This window comes from Colletotrichum destructivum, chromosome 1 (assembly GCF_034447905.1).
Source record: "Colletotrichum destructivum chromosome 1, complete sequence".
In the NCBI taxonomy this organism is placed as follows: Eukaryota; Fungi; Ascomycota; class Sordariomycetes; order Glomerellales; family Glomerellaceae; genus Colletotrichum; species Colletotrichum destructivum.
The window spans coordinates 5,734,658-5,748,978 of NC_085896.1; the positions used below are offsets into that span (position 1 = coordinate 5,734,658).

The 14,321-nt window shown below is 54.5% G+C and overlaps 5 protein-coding genes across 5 annotated transcripts; 3 read left to right on the forward strand and 2 right to left on the reverse strand.

The window, feature by feature from the left end:
• Positions 1–787: 787 nt before the first annotated feature.
• CDEST_01736 (Putative calcium/proton exchanger, sodium/calcium exchanger membrane region) lies at positions 788–3,012 on the forward strand (the record flags this gene model as incomplete). Its single annotated transcript, XM_062917895.1, has 4 exons — positions 788–953; positions 1,043–1,505; positions 1,657–1,852; positions 1,912–3,012. The coding sequence occupies 4 exons, from the start codon at positions 788–790 to the stop codon at positions 3,010–3,012; spliced, it is 1,926 nt and encodes a 641-aa protein (XP_062773946.1).
• Positions 3,013–3,197: 185 nt separating this feature from the next.
• CDEST_01737 (Putative GroES-like superfamily, alcohol dehydrogenase-like, NAD(P)-binding domain superfamily) lies at positions 3,198–4,853 on the reverse strand. Its single transcript, XM_062917896.1, has 2 exons — positions 4,247–4,853; positions 3,198–4,175 (listed from the first exon to the last, which is right to left on the reverse strand). The coding sequence occupies exons 1-2, from the start codon at positions 4,758–4,760 to the stop codon at positions 3,646–3,648; spliced, it is 1,044 nt and encodes a 347-aa protein (XP_062773947.1). The 5' UTR covers positions 4,761–4,853; the 3' UTR covers positions 3,198–3,645.
• A 2,016-nt stretch (positions 4,854–6,869) lies between these two features.
• CDEST_01738 (uncharacterized protein) lies at positions 6,870–8,978 on the forward strand (the record flags this gene model as incomplete). The annotated part of the gene is made up of 1 exon (XM_062917897.1): positions 6,870–8,978. One exon carries the CDS (start codon positions 6,870–6,872, stop codon positions 8,976–8,978), a length of 2,109 nt encoding a protein of 702 aa, XP_062773948.1.
• Positions 8,979–9,512: 534 nt separating this feature from the next.
• CDEST_01739 (Putative tyrosinase copper-binding domain, di-copper centre-containing domain superfamily) lies at positions 9,513–10,922 on the reverse strand (the record flags this gene model as incomplete). Its single annotated transcript, XM_062917898.1, has 4 exons — positions 9,513–9,806; positions 9,871–10,329; positions 10,383–10,632; positions 10,693–10,922. The coding sequence occupies 4 exons, from the start codon at positions 10,920–10,922 to the stop codon at positions 9,513–9,515; spliced, it is 1,233 nt and encodes a 410-aa protein (XP_062773949.1).
• Positions 10,923–12,246: 1,324 nt separating this feature from the next.
• Positions 12,247–13,607, forward strand: CDEST_01740 (uncharacterized protein; the record flags this gene model as incomplete). Its single annotated transcript, XM_062917899.1, has 3 exons — positions 12,247–12,387; positions 12,479–12,769; positions 12,834–13,607. 3 exons carry the CDS (start codon positions 12,247–12,249, stop codon positions 13,605–13,607), a joined length of 1,206 nt encoding a protein of 401 aa, XP_062773950.1.
• Positions 13,608–14,321: the final 714 nt, after the last annotated feature.

The window sequence follows — 14,321 nt, forward strand, 5'->3', positions numbered from 1 at the left end:
CTATTTTAAGGATCCACCTGTGGTCGTAAAGCCCAATTGCAGCCCGGGATGAGAGTGAAGATCGCTACCTCAACTGAATCAAAATACGCCGTCTAAAGTTATCTCAATTGCATCGATTTCCTGTTATAGACGTAGCGTGATTAGAATTCAGCATGCGCCAGGCCACACATAATCTCCGCCAAACGTCATCTCCGCAAGATGGGCCTTGGGTTGTTTGACACCATAATGCAGTATGGGATTCATTTGTACCGATTTCAATGAGATAAATAAAGGTCATGGACCCGGTGCAGGGGACTTGCAACAAAAAACAAGTCTTGACCTAGAATATGTTGTTATTATTGCTCTTCGTCAGTCTTTACGCAGACTCATCATCAGTGAGAAGTAACTAGCAAGAAAAAGAAGAAGAGAAAAAAGAAAAAAGAGGGAAAACACTCTTCCAGCCAATCATCGCAGACTGTTGATTAATCACCTCCGCAAAGGCTAAAACGGCTTAGACCAAACAAACACCATGCAAGTCACGCCAAGCAAACCATCGCATCGTAGACATACATCAGACGTTAGCAAGATACTACATGAAAAAGTATCCAACAGCATGCATGGCCTTTTTGGGAAGTTGTAAAGATGCACACGAAAGCTGCACGTAGGAAAGGCGGCCTCTGACTGGAAATGCCTCTCATAAAAGGCCCATCCGTCTCGCAGATCTCCTGGTCCTTCACTCATCCACTAAGTCACTCTAATTACTCAACTAGCTCTGATCCCGCCATTGCACGGTCATCCATGGTCATCCATGGAAAGGGAGCATGCAAACTACGCGGAGCTTGCAAGTGGAGACGATGATCAGATCACAGTGACGAAGGAGAACGAACAAGAGGACGACGATGAGGACGCCCAAGACACACCCTTTCACACCATCGGGGCTGGTTCAGGTCACTTCTTGCACATTTACACGCAAAGTAAGCTCACCTTTCACAAGTTTACGACCGTTTCATGTCGTTTGCATCCTGCGTTCAGACTTAAGACGTAAAATAAATCAATAAAGCAGTCCTTGCGTCGTGTCAATGCTTCTTCTCCCTTCGGATGCTCGGGACCAGAACAGGATACCCGAGCTCCTCCGGCGCTGCCGGCCTCGACCATACTACCCTCGTCGCAGACGCCGCTTCTGATTCTGCTTCTGTTTCTGCCTCGATCCTTGACCCTCGACCTTCACTGCTGCTGCTGCTGCTGCTGCAACACGATACACTATTATCATGGGCCCGGAGAGCCACCTCCCAGGCGACCATGTTCTCCTCCTGGCTGAATGGCCTCCTCTTCTTCGTCCCCATCGGCCTATGGGCCTTCCTGACCGACAAGCCGCCCCTCGTCGTCTTTGCGGCCAACGGCGTGGCCATCGTGCCGCTGTCGTCGCTGCTCACGGGCGCCACCGAGATGATTGCCGAGGACGCCGGCGACACGGTCGGGGCGCTGCTGAACATAACGCTGGGTAACCTCGTGGAGCTTATTCTGTTGTGGGTTACGCCTGGATTTGAATGCCCTCGCTTCCGTGTGTTTGACCGAGCTTGCTAACTCCTTTTTCTTTTCGACGCGAAGCATGTAGGTTCTTCTCAGGAATGCAAAACCGTGTTGCTTGGACTAGGAGAAGCGTACTGACGAGTCCAGCGTTGCGCTCAAGCACAAGCAGGTCCACGTCGTCCAGGCCTCGATCCTCGGCTCGATGCTCGTCAACTTGCTCCCGATCCTCGGCACCGCTCTTTGCGTCAACGGCCTGAGACAGGAAGATCCTGTGCTGAACGTCGTAGAGACGCAGCTCCTCAGCTGCCTCCTGCTGGTATCCGTCTTCGTGCTTCTGGTACCGGTGAGTACGATCCAACCGCCTCAACACTTTTGAAAGAAAGCTCAGCTCACTGGTGCAAGGCCGCCTTCAATTCCACATTTGACGGGGCCGAAGGGGCGAGTTCCGCGATGCTGCGAATGAGCAGAGCATCAGCCATAGTGGTTCTCCTCATCTATGTTCTCTATTTCGTCCATGAGCTGAGTGCACACACCGCGCCGAGCTCGTATGATCCCCCAATGTCCGACATCGAGCGATGTCCTCCGGCATTCCAGCGGACCATCTTGCTGGATCCTCCCGCTCTTTCATCCCGCACCATCCGCTTCGTGGACGAAGAGAGTCGGCGACAGAACCGAGCTACGGCAGGCGACGGCTTGGCCCAGATCGAGCTCGGGAACATCGACGCCTCGACCTCCAACCTCGCCTCTGACGACGACGACGAGACTTCCGAGGCCTTGCGACGAGGTCGTAAGGCCCAGAAGCTGAGTAGCTGTAGCAGCAGATCGAGCTCGTGTGACGACGTGGTGTGCTCCCGCAACCACTCCCTTTCTCGGTCTCGATCAGTCACCGCTTCCACACGAGGCCGCCGCAGCCGGGACCACTCAACGGTGAGCACCGACCGCCATAGCCTGCTGAGGCCGCCGGGTCTGGCGGGTCTGCGGATCTTGCGGAGCGGCGGAACAAGCCTCGGCAACCCCGACATCGAACGCGCAACCCCCCGTCGATCGAATGGCGAAAAGGCCCTCTCCATCCTGGTGCTCATGATCAGTTCGGCCCTGATGTCCATGTGCGCCGAGTTTCTCGTCGGCACCATCGACGAAGTCACGCACCAGGGCCACCTGTCCGAGTCCTTCATCGGCCTCATCATCCTCCCCGTCGTCGGCAACGTCGCCGAGTTCGTCACCGTCGTCACCGTCGCCCACAGGGACAAGATCGACCTTGCCGTCGCCGTCGCCGTCGGCTCGTCCGTCCAGATCGCCCTCTGCGTTGCGCCCCTGACCATCATCGCGGCGTGGATCATGAGGAGAGGACTGTCCCTCAGTTTCAGCCTGTTCGAGGCCACCGCGTTAGTTGGCGCGGCCGTCCTCGTCATCTTCTTCTTCCTCAGCGACGGAAGTAGTGTGTTGCGGATGAGTCGCTTCAAGGGGGCCCTGATGTGCGCATGCTATGTCATCGTCGGGTGAGTTCTTCCTCGTCGTCTGTGTAGCGAAACTATGGTAGATGGAGCTAATTGAGTACTGTGCAAATAGGCTTGGGGCGTTTCTGTGTCCAGACTCAGATACATAAGGCACGTCTTTTTTCTACTAAAGCCTCTTCGTTACCTTCATCTTCTTTGCTCACGGTACTTGTGCGTTTGTGGCTCCAACTCATCATACAGATCAAGACTCACTAGAGCATCAAGAGTTCAGAGTAGCATCGAATGTATGCAAAGCCAAATAGCATCGTACGGTAGCGGCCAGTAATGATATATGCGGTTGTAATCTATAGTTTAATGAGCTTAATGAGAAACAAAGTGGGTAAGGGCGTGATAGGTGTAGCAACTGTCTTGAACGTCAAATGGTTGTCATTGTTTCGATGCGACCACCAAGACGAGGAGTACGGCCAGGCATTAGTTATCGACTACAGCAATAATTGCAGGAGAGAATTTGACCTCCATCCGAAGGTCTACCCTGCTTCTTTATAAGTAGCGTTCGGGTTTAGTGTACATGTTCGGCATTCGATGTCCTGTATGAACTGTATTCCAAACCCCTACAACCTTTGGTGATCCTAACATCAAACACCTGCAGCGGGATATCTGCTATCTCTGTTCAGCATCTTCAAGACATACGAACGCACACCTTGCCGACATGAGTACCGTTGGCCAGGTAATCAAAGGCAGCAATGATCTCGTCTCGTCCCGGACCGAACTCCTTCTCCACAGGGACCTTCAACCCCCGAGCCACGACATAGCGAGAGACTTCCTCCAGGTGTTGCTTCGAGCCGACCATGATTCCCCGAACCACCGCCCCCTTGGACAGAGCGAGCGCTGCGACGTCGGGCATCTGGTCATGAGAGCAGGACGACAAAAAGCCGATGACGGCGATGGAGCCGCCATACGCCACGGCGTTGATGCTCTGGGCGATAGTCCCGGCGCCGCCGTTCTCGAAGATGAAATCCGCTCCCTGGCCCTTTGTGATCTTTAGAACCTCTTGGGACCAGTCGGGCGTGGTCTTGTAGTTTATGGCGAAGTCGGCGCCGTACGTTTCTTGGACGTGCTTGAGCTTCGAGTCGGATGACGAAGTGATAATGGTGGTTGCGCCAGCTGCCTTGGCGAGAATGAGGCCCGTCACGGAAACACCGCCAGTCCCTGGAGGAGATTTCAGAAAACTCGTTCACGAGGTCACACAATGCGAGGGAGAAAAAGAAAAAGAGGCTTACCGAGGAAGAGCACAGTCTGTCCCGGCTTCAGGGCGATATTTCCATAGAGAGAGTTCCAAGCCGTGCTTCCGGTACAGACAAGGGCAGCCAGCTGAGAGTAGCTGAGCCTCGCCTCGGCCGGTATCTTGACCAGCGCGGCGCTGGGAAGCGCGATGTACTGCCGAAGAGCGCCGTCGAGCTTCCCACCAAGGCTGTGGTTCCAGTCCTTCATGGCGCCGTAGAGGGTGCTGATGTCGAAGACGGAGATGACCCTGTCGCCCGGGGCGAAGTCATCGACGTGGCTGCCGACTTTGACAACGTCGCCGGAGAGGTCCGAACACGGGACGACATCGTCCTTGACGGGGAAAGGGTACTTGCCGGTCGCGACGGCATAGTCGCGGAAGTTGAGAGCGACGCTACGGATGTGGATCAAGACTTCGTTCGAGGAGGGCTCGGGGATCGGCTCGTCCCTGGTCTCAAGGTCTCGAATGGAGGTTCGCTGTGACAGCCTGAAAACTTGCTGGGTGGTGACCATGATTGTGTTTACTTGGGGGATGAATACGTAGAAGTTTATCTTGGTGAGCGTTGTGAAGGATAGTTAGCTACTGTCGGATCTGATGCCGAAAGCAGAGCAGACTTGCAGTTCATGAGCAGCCTTAATATATATCTTATAACAGTTCTCTGCCCTCCAGCTAACAGGTCATACGTACGTCACCACCTACTTCTTCGCCCAAATTCTCTCTCTGCTTTGAAATCCATCAACCTCGCTTCATTTGGATAGAAACTTTCTCCAGTGTTCTGGGGTAAGAAAGTGACGACTTGTTCCATACATCGACTCGAGAATTGGTGAATGGCCTTCGACATCCAGCGACCGAATCAGTAACTGGGACACCCGAGTCAGCCAATAATCGGAGCCGGGACAAGGGGTCCGGTTGAGCCCAGTTGACGTCAGGGGGCCATGGCTTTTTAGGAATTCCTCCCCCAATGTTGGAGTAGAAAATACCCATATCTTCTTGTACAGCTTGGACGACTACGGACTCTGCAAATTTTGGTTTGACGAGTTCGGGTCGGCAATCAAACTTGGTTCGAAACAGACTTGTAAGCAAAGTCATTTACCAACGGTCTGTACGTCATTGTGAGCCGTCCAAGCCGGCGTGGCCCTGGGAAAGGTGAATCAGGGTGTTGCAATCATGACTGTGGATGAAAGGGTTGGAGAGAAAACTAGGTGGTGTACCTAGACAATTTTTGACCCCAACTCCAGGCTCACCAATTATTTCTGTGCTGTCGATGCTTCGTCAAACGATTGGTTTGATGACCAACATTAGGGTGACCCTGACGAATTTAGACGTCTTATAAATTCCCATGTAATGTCACGAGTCAAAGAAAAACAGTCGTCTCATGTTCTTCACCTGCTGCTGTGTTTCGAAGGCCAAAGATCGATCGACTCCGACCACTCTGCACCGACATCGTTCAATTTGCAGCCATTGACTGATGATGGAAACGTCTGTGAGGGAAAATCTTCGATATATCCTGAGAACCAACTGCTTCTCAAATGACTTCTGTTTGAGGATGAGGGGAACGCAAATATCGGCCGTGTGCTGGGATATGGCTGGGATATGCTCAACAATGGTGGTTCAGGTATGAGATTTCAAGGGCCGAACAAAGATGAGTTTCTTTCCAAAACATCATAGCATTCTTGATCTTTTTTACAAATCACAATACCACTCCTCCGGCCGCGTAGGGCTGATTCTGATCCTCCCATCTGCTGGGGAGCGTTGTTGATGATCTGACCGCTCTGTCTCTCCGTGATAGCCATCGAGGGTCTTGCGAAATGGTCGAGTTTGGAGGTTTCGTGAGTACACATCCGGGTCGGAATAACTCCTCGGCGCGTGATTATGTAGAATAAATACAGAAGACGAGGTTTGCTTGGTAATCTGGCCAGAGCCAACTTGACATTAGCCCTCCATTCTCATTCCTCATTCCTACGCACGCACTAGAATGTCAATCAGAACGCAGCGGTTGAAAGGGTCCATCACTCACTTCTGTCATGTCTACACCCCGCGGCCGGCCGCGACGCAATGTCCCGCCTTGCAAATTCTGTGGGAAAGAGTTTAAGAGATACGAGCATCTCGAACGTCATGAGCGCACTCGTACGGCTGACCGACCCCTGTATCACAACCCTTCACTTCAGCCTTTCTTGCCCCCGCCTCCATCACGATTTTGAGCTGGTATAGATAAGATTGCAAACTATGCGTCACATCTTTAGCCCGATGGTCAAAAGCTCACCAACGACTTATGTAGACACTCGTGACCAACCCTTCCAATGTGACTGTGGTCGGCGATTCTCCCGAAAGTAGGTGACCTGGATAACCAATGGGGCCTCATGAATGTCCAATTAGCTGATTTGTCTGATAGAGATCTTCTAGCTAGGCATCAGCGCATCAGTCACGCCGAACCAACGGTTCATCCTCCTGACCATCCTCAAGACCTCGATACAGGTGATGTAGTAAATCCGACAACGACAATCGAAACACCGGGAAGTACAGAACAAGTTCCAGGGGTCCATTTGCACCAAGATTCTGCTTCTGTCTCGTCAGCGTCGCAGCAAACTGCTGAAATACGTTGGCATGGCGTTCGTGACGGGATGCAGTTGCAGACGTCTCAAGACAACGTTCTCCACGAACTGGGCGATCCGGTTCTCGCTTCGCAGGATAACAATACCACAGCGGCATTTGCGGAACCATACCAGGATTCGTTCACACAGGACCTGTTCGCCAGTATGGATGGCGTCGAGTTTGACTTTCCATGGGACGACACTCGGATGTTGAGCTCCTTTTTGCCCAACGTGCCGTTCGAAAGCCTCCAGGACGAGGAGGCGAACCCGCTAGCCGGTACAAGAACGCGGCATTGGGAGAGTTTACCAAACCCCCCAACCCAGCCGGAACCGCTAGAGACCGGGTCAGAGTCGGAACTGGCGTCGAGGTTGCCCTCGATGGAGCCCGAGAGACCCGAAGTCATGCCTCTGCGCGTTGCTCCAAAACACGACCATGACCGCGGGTCACAACAACCCCAAGAACAGAGACAGGTTCACTCAGTCCGGCCGTGGAAGATTTCTCCTGAAGACTACACCCGAATACTGGGAACCTTTGCCGGAATCCGCGCCGCATTACCCCCTTCTTTCTCTCTTCCGTCCAAGTACACGCTGTCTCGCTGTCTTGAAGGCTACTTCCGCGGGTTCGCCATCCATCTGCCTTTCCTACACGCCGTCACCTTCTCCGCCGCGTCCACCGCCCCGGAGCTTCTCCTCGCTCTGTCCGCCATCGGAGCCTTGTATCGATTTGAGCCTGCCCTGGCGTATGGGCTCTACGACGTCGCACAGTCTCTGATCACCTGGCACATGAGGCAACGGACCCGTCCCGCCCTGGATCGACTGACCAACGACCAGCAGCAAAAGCCCACGACACCAAGGTCGTCTACGGGGTTCGCTACCTTTCCCAGCTCGACTCCGGATGCATCCGAGACATGCACAGATGGCGGTGCTCTCCAGATGCTGCAAGCCATGATCGTACTCATGGCGATGGCATCGTGGGGCGATCAGGACCTTACACGAGACGCCCTCTCCATGTCCAGCCAGGTCGCCATGCTGGCCCGCGAGTTGAAGATATCCGATCTCGAAACACCTCCGGTCCCAAACCAGTCATGGGAAGAGGGCTTACAGCACGAGAAGCGCCGCAGGACACTTTTCGCCGCCTTCAGTCTTCTTAATCTGCAGTCCGTCGCCTTCAACGTGCCGCCGCTGCTTTTGAATCAGGAGATCGCCATCAACCTCCCGGGCTGCGCGTCGAGCTGGCAAGCGCCCAACGCCGCCGAGTGGTCTACGTTGCAGGACACGCACATGCCGCCGAGGCCGTTCCAGGAAAAGCTCAACGAGCTGCTCGCGGGAGGGCGCATCCACCACGAAGCCGCGCTCTCGTCTTTTGGCAACTACGCCCTCGTACACGGTCTCCTGCAGCAGGTCTTGTTGACTCGACAGGCGTCCGGATCCTTCGTCGACGGGGACGGCTCGTTGTGCAATACCTTTGTCGAGACCATGCATCGTGCATTCCACGCTTGGCAGGAATCCTGGGAGGCGACGTACGAGTCCACGACGGACCCCTCGTCCCCCAAGGGGCCTCTGGGATTCAACGCAACCGCCATCCTTCGCTTGGCCTACATACGACTGCATACCAACTCTGGCTCCGGCCGACACCTGATCCTTACGCAAGAGAGAGCGACAGAGGCCTTTTGTGCTAAGCGCGTTATCAGGGCCACCGACAGGTCGAGTCGCCTGGACCAAGCCGTCCTGCAGTGTATCCATGCCCTAAGCATACCCGTCAGGGTCGGCGTCGCGTTTGTGGCGCGCACCCAGACGATGAACTGGAGCGTCGAGCACGCCCTGAGCAACCTGGAATGCGCCGTCTTTCTGGCCCAGTGGCTTCTTGTCGTGTCCGAGTGCGTCGAGGCGTCCGGCCTCGACACGATGCGGCTTGATGAGCGCAGGCTGGTAAATACGGCCAGGAGCTTGGTGCGGGAAACGGAACTTCGGGGCCATGTGGACGAGAAAGGCCAGAGCCATGTCGTTCAGGTCAGAAACCTGGCCGGCTTGACAGTGCAGTTGTGGGCGCAGATATTCAGTGGCCACCACGTGTTCGACGCCGTTCGACTGGTTAGTAGTCAGTTGTCACAATTAGCTGGCACTCTACAAAGTCAGTAGGCGGCTTTTGGACGTAGGCGTAGTAAAATGTGCCTCTTTATGGAAATCTCTATCTGCGTATCAGCGGCTATCTTACGGTTCGTTGATTTGCCTCAATTGCAGGAATTGTTTTCGGTTTTCAGTCAACTCTAATTCCCGGAACATAACAGTTCAAGCGCCATTAACCTTATGATACCTGAGACCGGTCTGACGTCTAATAGTCTGTGATGAGAACCGTACGTCTAGGAAACGAAGAATGAATAGTAGTAGTTCATTCTTCCAAGATGTATCAAAAGCAAAGGACCGGGCTGAAATACCCGCGAGGGCAATCGCCTGATTTGTACATGTGGCGTAAGGGGAGGCAACGAGTAAAGATGTCGTTATCAATGCTTGGAAGTTACTCTCTGTTTACATCGTTTCCCTTATACTGGGACGCTAGGTTTGGTAATCAACGATGCTCAACTCAATAGTCTCAAGCGTATGTCTTCGAGTTTCCCTGGACTCATCGATGCTTTCATTACAGCAGCCCAAGAACGCGTTCTATGGCACATCGTGTTACAAATACAGATAGCAGAACGGCCCGGCGAAAGTGCTCAGAGTATCGCGGATCTTCAGAGGAGGTCCAGCAGCATACCCGTACTCGAGAATGTCGTCCAAAGTCGTGTTGGCGCTGGGGGGCTGGTTCAGGAACGTGTTGGTCCCCATGACGGCATCCTCGGCAAACTGACGGTCGTTAGGAGACAACATCTGCCACATCCACCAGACCCGGTCGATGTTCGCGTGGTGGAGATAGAACGCAGGGTCCGAGGGCGACACGAAGAAGTCGCGGCCAGGATCGCCGCCCAGAGTCTATGTATACAGGGTAAGCTTGGGTTTCACATAAATGCTAGCAGCTAACCCCTGGATTACTCACAAAGTGGCCGCCTCCGTGGATACCCATCCCCATGGTCCCGGTCTCGGGGTCACCCTGCATCTCGAGCTGGAACTTCCCGACGTCCTGAGGCACAAGGATGTTGTGAAGCACTGCCGAGGCGTTGGAGTACATGCGGTTGATGGCGGTGGTCAGGTCGCGCTTGAGGCAGCGAGGGTTGTAGGCGAACAGCCCGTCCGGGTTTATCTCGGTGCCCCCGCCCGGGAGAGAGAGGGCGAGAGGCCCGAGGTTGACGGACATGTTCTTGAAAGGGCCGGTGGTGACACATCCACCGCCGGTGCCGGAAGGCAGACGAGCGGCTTCGGAGCCGTCCGGGTTGGTGAGGATGATGTCGCCTTGGTTAGGGATAAACTCTCCGTTGCCAGACATGGACGTCTCGCTGCCGTCGAAGATTGGTGAGTTGTCGACGCCAGTGACGGCGGTCTTGGCCCAATCCCAGTACTATTACTCTGGTCAGTGGACACCACACTATCAAAGGCATCGTTTTGTCTTACCGGCTGGGTGCCCTTGTAGCCGCACTCCTCTCGGAGCGCCTCTTCATACAGCCAGGTGTAATATCGGTGCCATGACAAGAAAGTCCCGGTGAAGTGGATGGTGAAGGTCTGGTTGATGTGCGTGGCGACAAAGTCGTCGAACCGGTTCTTGGCACCAGGAACTATGTCGGAGGGGGAACGCGCAGGCTTGGACTGGAGGCACTGCACTGCCTTGACGTAGTCGAGCTTCTCCTCTCTACGGAGGGACCCCCTTGATGCCAGTTAGCACTGAACGTCTCTTTGCAATCATGCGAGCGACGGAAGGGGCTACCATTCCCGGCGGATCTTGATGTTGCCCAGTGAACAGGAACTTCCGCGCTTCTGGATCTCTCCGCTGCTGATCATCTCCTCCGACTTCTCGTAGGCGGACTGGGCGAGGGCAGCGAGCTTCTCGACGCCCTCGGCTGCGGCGGCGGCTCCATCGTCGGTCTGAGGGACAGGGTTGCCCAGAACAGCGGAAGCCGCTTGGATGGCGAGAAGGCCAAGGGTCAGAGCGTGCATGATGAGGGCAGCTAGGGACGATGAGCCGGGGCTGTAAGGGAGAATGAGTGGCTCAGATCTGAAGAATCGACCGAGTGCAGAACGGAGATGACTGCAAGAGAGGCGCCAGCTTTGTGGCAGATATATAAACTTCCCACAAAGCGATACCTTGATCCGAGAAAAACATCCACCAACCGCAGCCAAGACAAGACGCTGTGTAAGTCCCCTCTAAAGCATCCTAGACGGTACTTCTGATTGATGCGAGGTTCAAGGATTCCTCGGTGGATCACATCACGTAAAGATACGCATCTCGGAGGACCACCGGCTGAGGAGAGCACCAGCAGGGATACTTGGGGGAAGGACGCTGCACAGCATCTCCTAGGCGTAAGCACCAAGGTGGTTCCCCAACATGCAAAATGGTCCCACTCATACCGAGAGGCGAGAGGCTAGCTTTTGGCGAGCCTTGGAGTTCAAAACCCCAGGAGCGCGGAAAAGACGGCGGCGAGCCAAGTTCGTCATGCAGGTCCAGGCCGGGGTAGTTCAACCGGCTTACGGTCCGGGCCAGTCGACGAGCTAGTCTTTAAATTCCCATGTCGAGGAGTTTTGCCTGATACGGGAGAAGAATCCGACGGCCGATCAGCTCCCAGCGTGAGGAGGAGTGGAAGGCGAAATCAGAACCACTCTAGGCTCCTTGGAGAACGAGGAAGACGTTGGCGCTAGTATTATGCATGTTCGAATGCAACAACCTAGCAGCATCCGAGGTGGATATCATGTCATCATGGAAACACAGAAAGTTAACCCTAGAAGACCGCCCCCTCCTCTGATATTGCAGAGAGCAGAAACCTCGCCAGCCAAACTTGCCACCAAACCGGCCGGCGGACGGGCTGGGAAGCAGGCCCGGCACGCAAGCAGCGTGACACCACTCTGTGATGCGAATTTCTCGCCTGGAGCACGATCCCCTGTTCTGCTTCCAACGACCAAGAAAACATTGGAGAAGATCCTCCCGAGCAAGAAGGGTACAGAAAGGGAAGCTCCTACGATGCGGTGGGTCGATGGACGTTTTGCATATGTCGGTGAATGCGCTGGACTCTGGATCTCGGTCTGCTAGGGGAGACACAAAGGGCGAGTCTGGCTAATTTCAGCTCATCCTGACGGCAGCCAACGGTTTCGTTTGGGAAAACTCTTTGTTATGTGGCTAGATTAGATATCTTGGGTATGTCCCATGACCCCCAAAGGCGTGCCTTAATACTGAACCCGCCCCCCCGTGATAGATGGAGTCTCAACGATCATGTTGCATGGTTCGATTCTTTTATGTCTTCCGTCCGTCTGACTGAGTCTTGAGAGCATGGAATTTATTTCCAACCCTGAGGATGACGAGCGCCCCACGGTGCTGGCGGCAACGCTGACAGTGACATGCGTGGCCATTCTCACAGTAGCTGCTCGTCTTTGGGTACGACTTGGTATGATTCACAGCTTCGGTCTGGATGTAAGTGTTCATACTTTTATTTTATTTCTTTGCAGCTACTAGGTCCCCCTTCAATCTGCGTGACCACCTCTAATCCCGACATCATCTACAGGACGGCTTCATGACATTCGCAACGGCGATATCTATTGCTGGCCAAGCCGTTCTGATCACACAAGTCCGCCACGGAGTCGGTCGCCATACCGGCGATATTGACTTCTCAAACGATTACCCAACGGCCATGAAGATGTCCTTCGTATCTCAGCCTTTGTACTTGGCCGCCATATGCCTGGTCAAACTCGCCGTCGGCTCATCCCTGCTTCGCATTGCCTCGAAAAAGCTGTACAAGAACTTGATCATCGGGGTCATGGCGCTCATGACGGTGTACACCATTGCGTGCATCTTTGTCAGTACTCCATCCGTTAGGTCCGTATGCATCTTACTGACAAAAAATTGCGGTATCTGAACAGACTATAGTATTTCAATGCACCGACGTCCGAATCTTTTGGGACTTCAACGTCCGCGCAACATGTTGGGATGTCGCCACGATCAAAGGGCTCTCCTACGCCAACTCATCGGTAAACATCCTGACCGATCTTCTCTTTGGCGTCGCGATCCCCGCGCCGATGCTATGGAGCCTCAAAGTCCCAAGCCAAGTCCGAATGTCGCTACTGATCGTTCTCGGTCTGGGCGTGTTTGCCTGCGCGGCGGCCTGCGTCAAAGTCTACTACGTCGTCACGAGCTACGGCGGGGCATTCGATCCTACCTGGGACTCCAGACACATTCAGATGTGGACCGTTATCGAGGCAAACGTTGGCATCATTGCCGGAAGCCTGCCCACACTGCGGCCTCTGTTCAAGGGCTTCCTTGGGAGCGTGTACGGAAAGGGGTCCAAAGCACCGACCGGGGCCAACTACTACGGCCGTGGTACGCTTCGGAGCGGAAGCAACTGGCAGACGTTGTCCAATACAAAGTGGCCGGTCAACACGAGCGAAGCCGGGAGCGAGAGAGCACTCAGGTCTCTGAGGGATCAACAGGGGGAAGAGTACGAGTTGGGAGCTCATGCCGGCGAAACCCCCGTGAGAGCTACAAGGGTCATGGCGGGAACCAATGTCGACGATAGCGACGAGAGTATTGATAAGGTCGTGCTACCTGAAAGGTTGTCTGATGGAGGTGGTATCAAGAAGACCACTGTGACCACAATAATGTACTCGGGGCCTCGGAAGCCCAATCACGATACTTGATCATTCCTACTAAATAGCTAAACTTGTTGATTTTACCCTCCTTCTTGAACATCACTTTTTACTCAAGAGGCGTGCCTTATAAACGGCCGACGTTTTAGATGTGGACGGATGTGCCGCTTCCTTCGTCTTCGGTCGCGGCGCTTTGGCATGCCACAATGTCCTTTCATCGAACCCCCCGCCGGTTAATTTCTCAACGGGACGGCTCTTTTCCAACGCTTCTGCATGCTTTTACGCTTTGCAGAAGGTAGTCCGGGGAAATTAAAGCCCCTATTGGCGGGACCCGAACACTCTGCATGCAGCCAGATACAAGGGTGGCAGAAGGATGATGTTCGATGGAGAACAGCGCCAGTGTGGCGAACTCGGAAAATGGTACTGAACTCGGAGTGAACCAGGGGGGTGTTGCAGAAAAGCCGCATCGAAAGATAGCCCACACAGCCAAGACTTGCCGTGAGAAGCTGCCCCCCGCCCCCCGGAGAGCAGTCTGAGGCACAGCGGCCCGGACTACGTCCTGGGTTTTGACCCTGGCCCTGCCACCGAGATGTCCCTCGAGGAATCTTATAGGGCAGAGACCTTGACCGATGCTCGGTCGCAATTTCTCCAGCGGTCCTCGCCCTCGCCCTCGCCTTCGCCCGATCGCGGTGGACCTGAGGGTTAGCAAAGACCACACCTACTTTGGACTCCCCCTGTTTACAGCCGAGGATCTCGAAGGGGGGG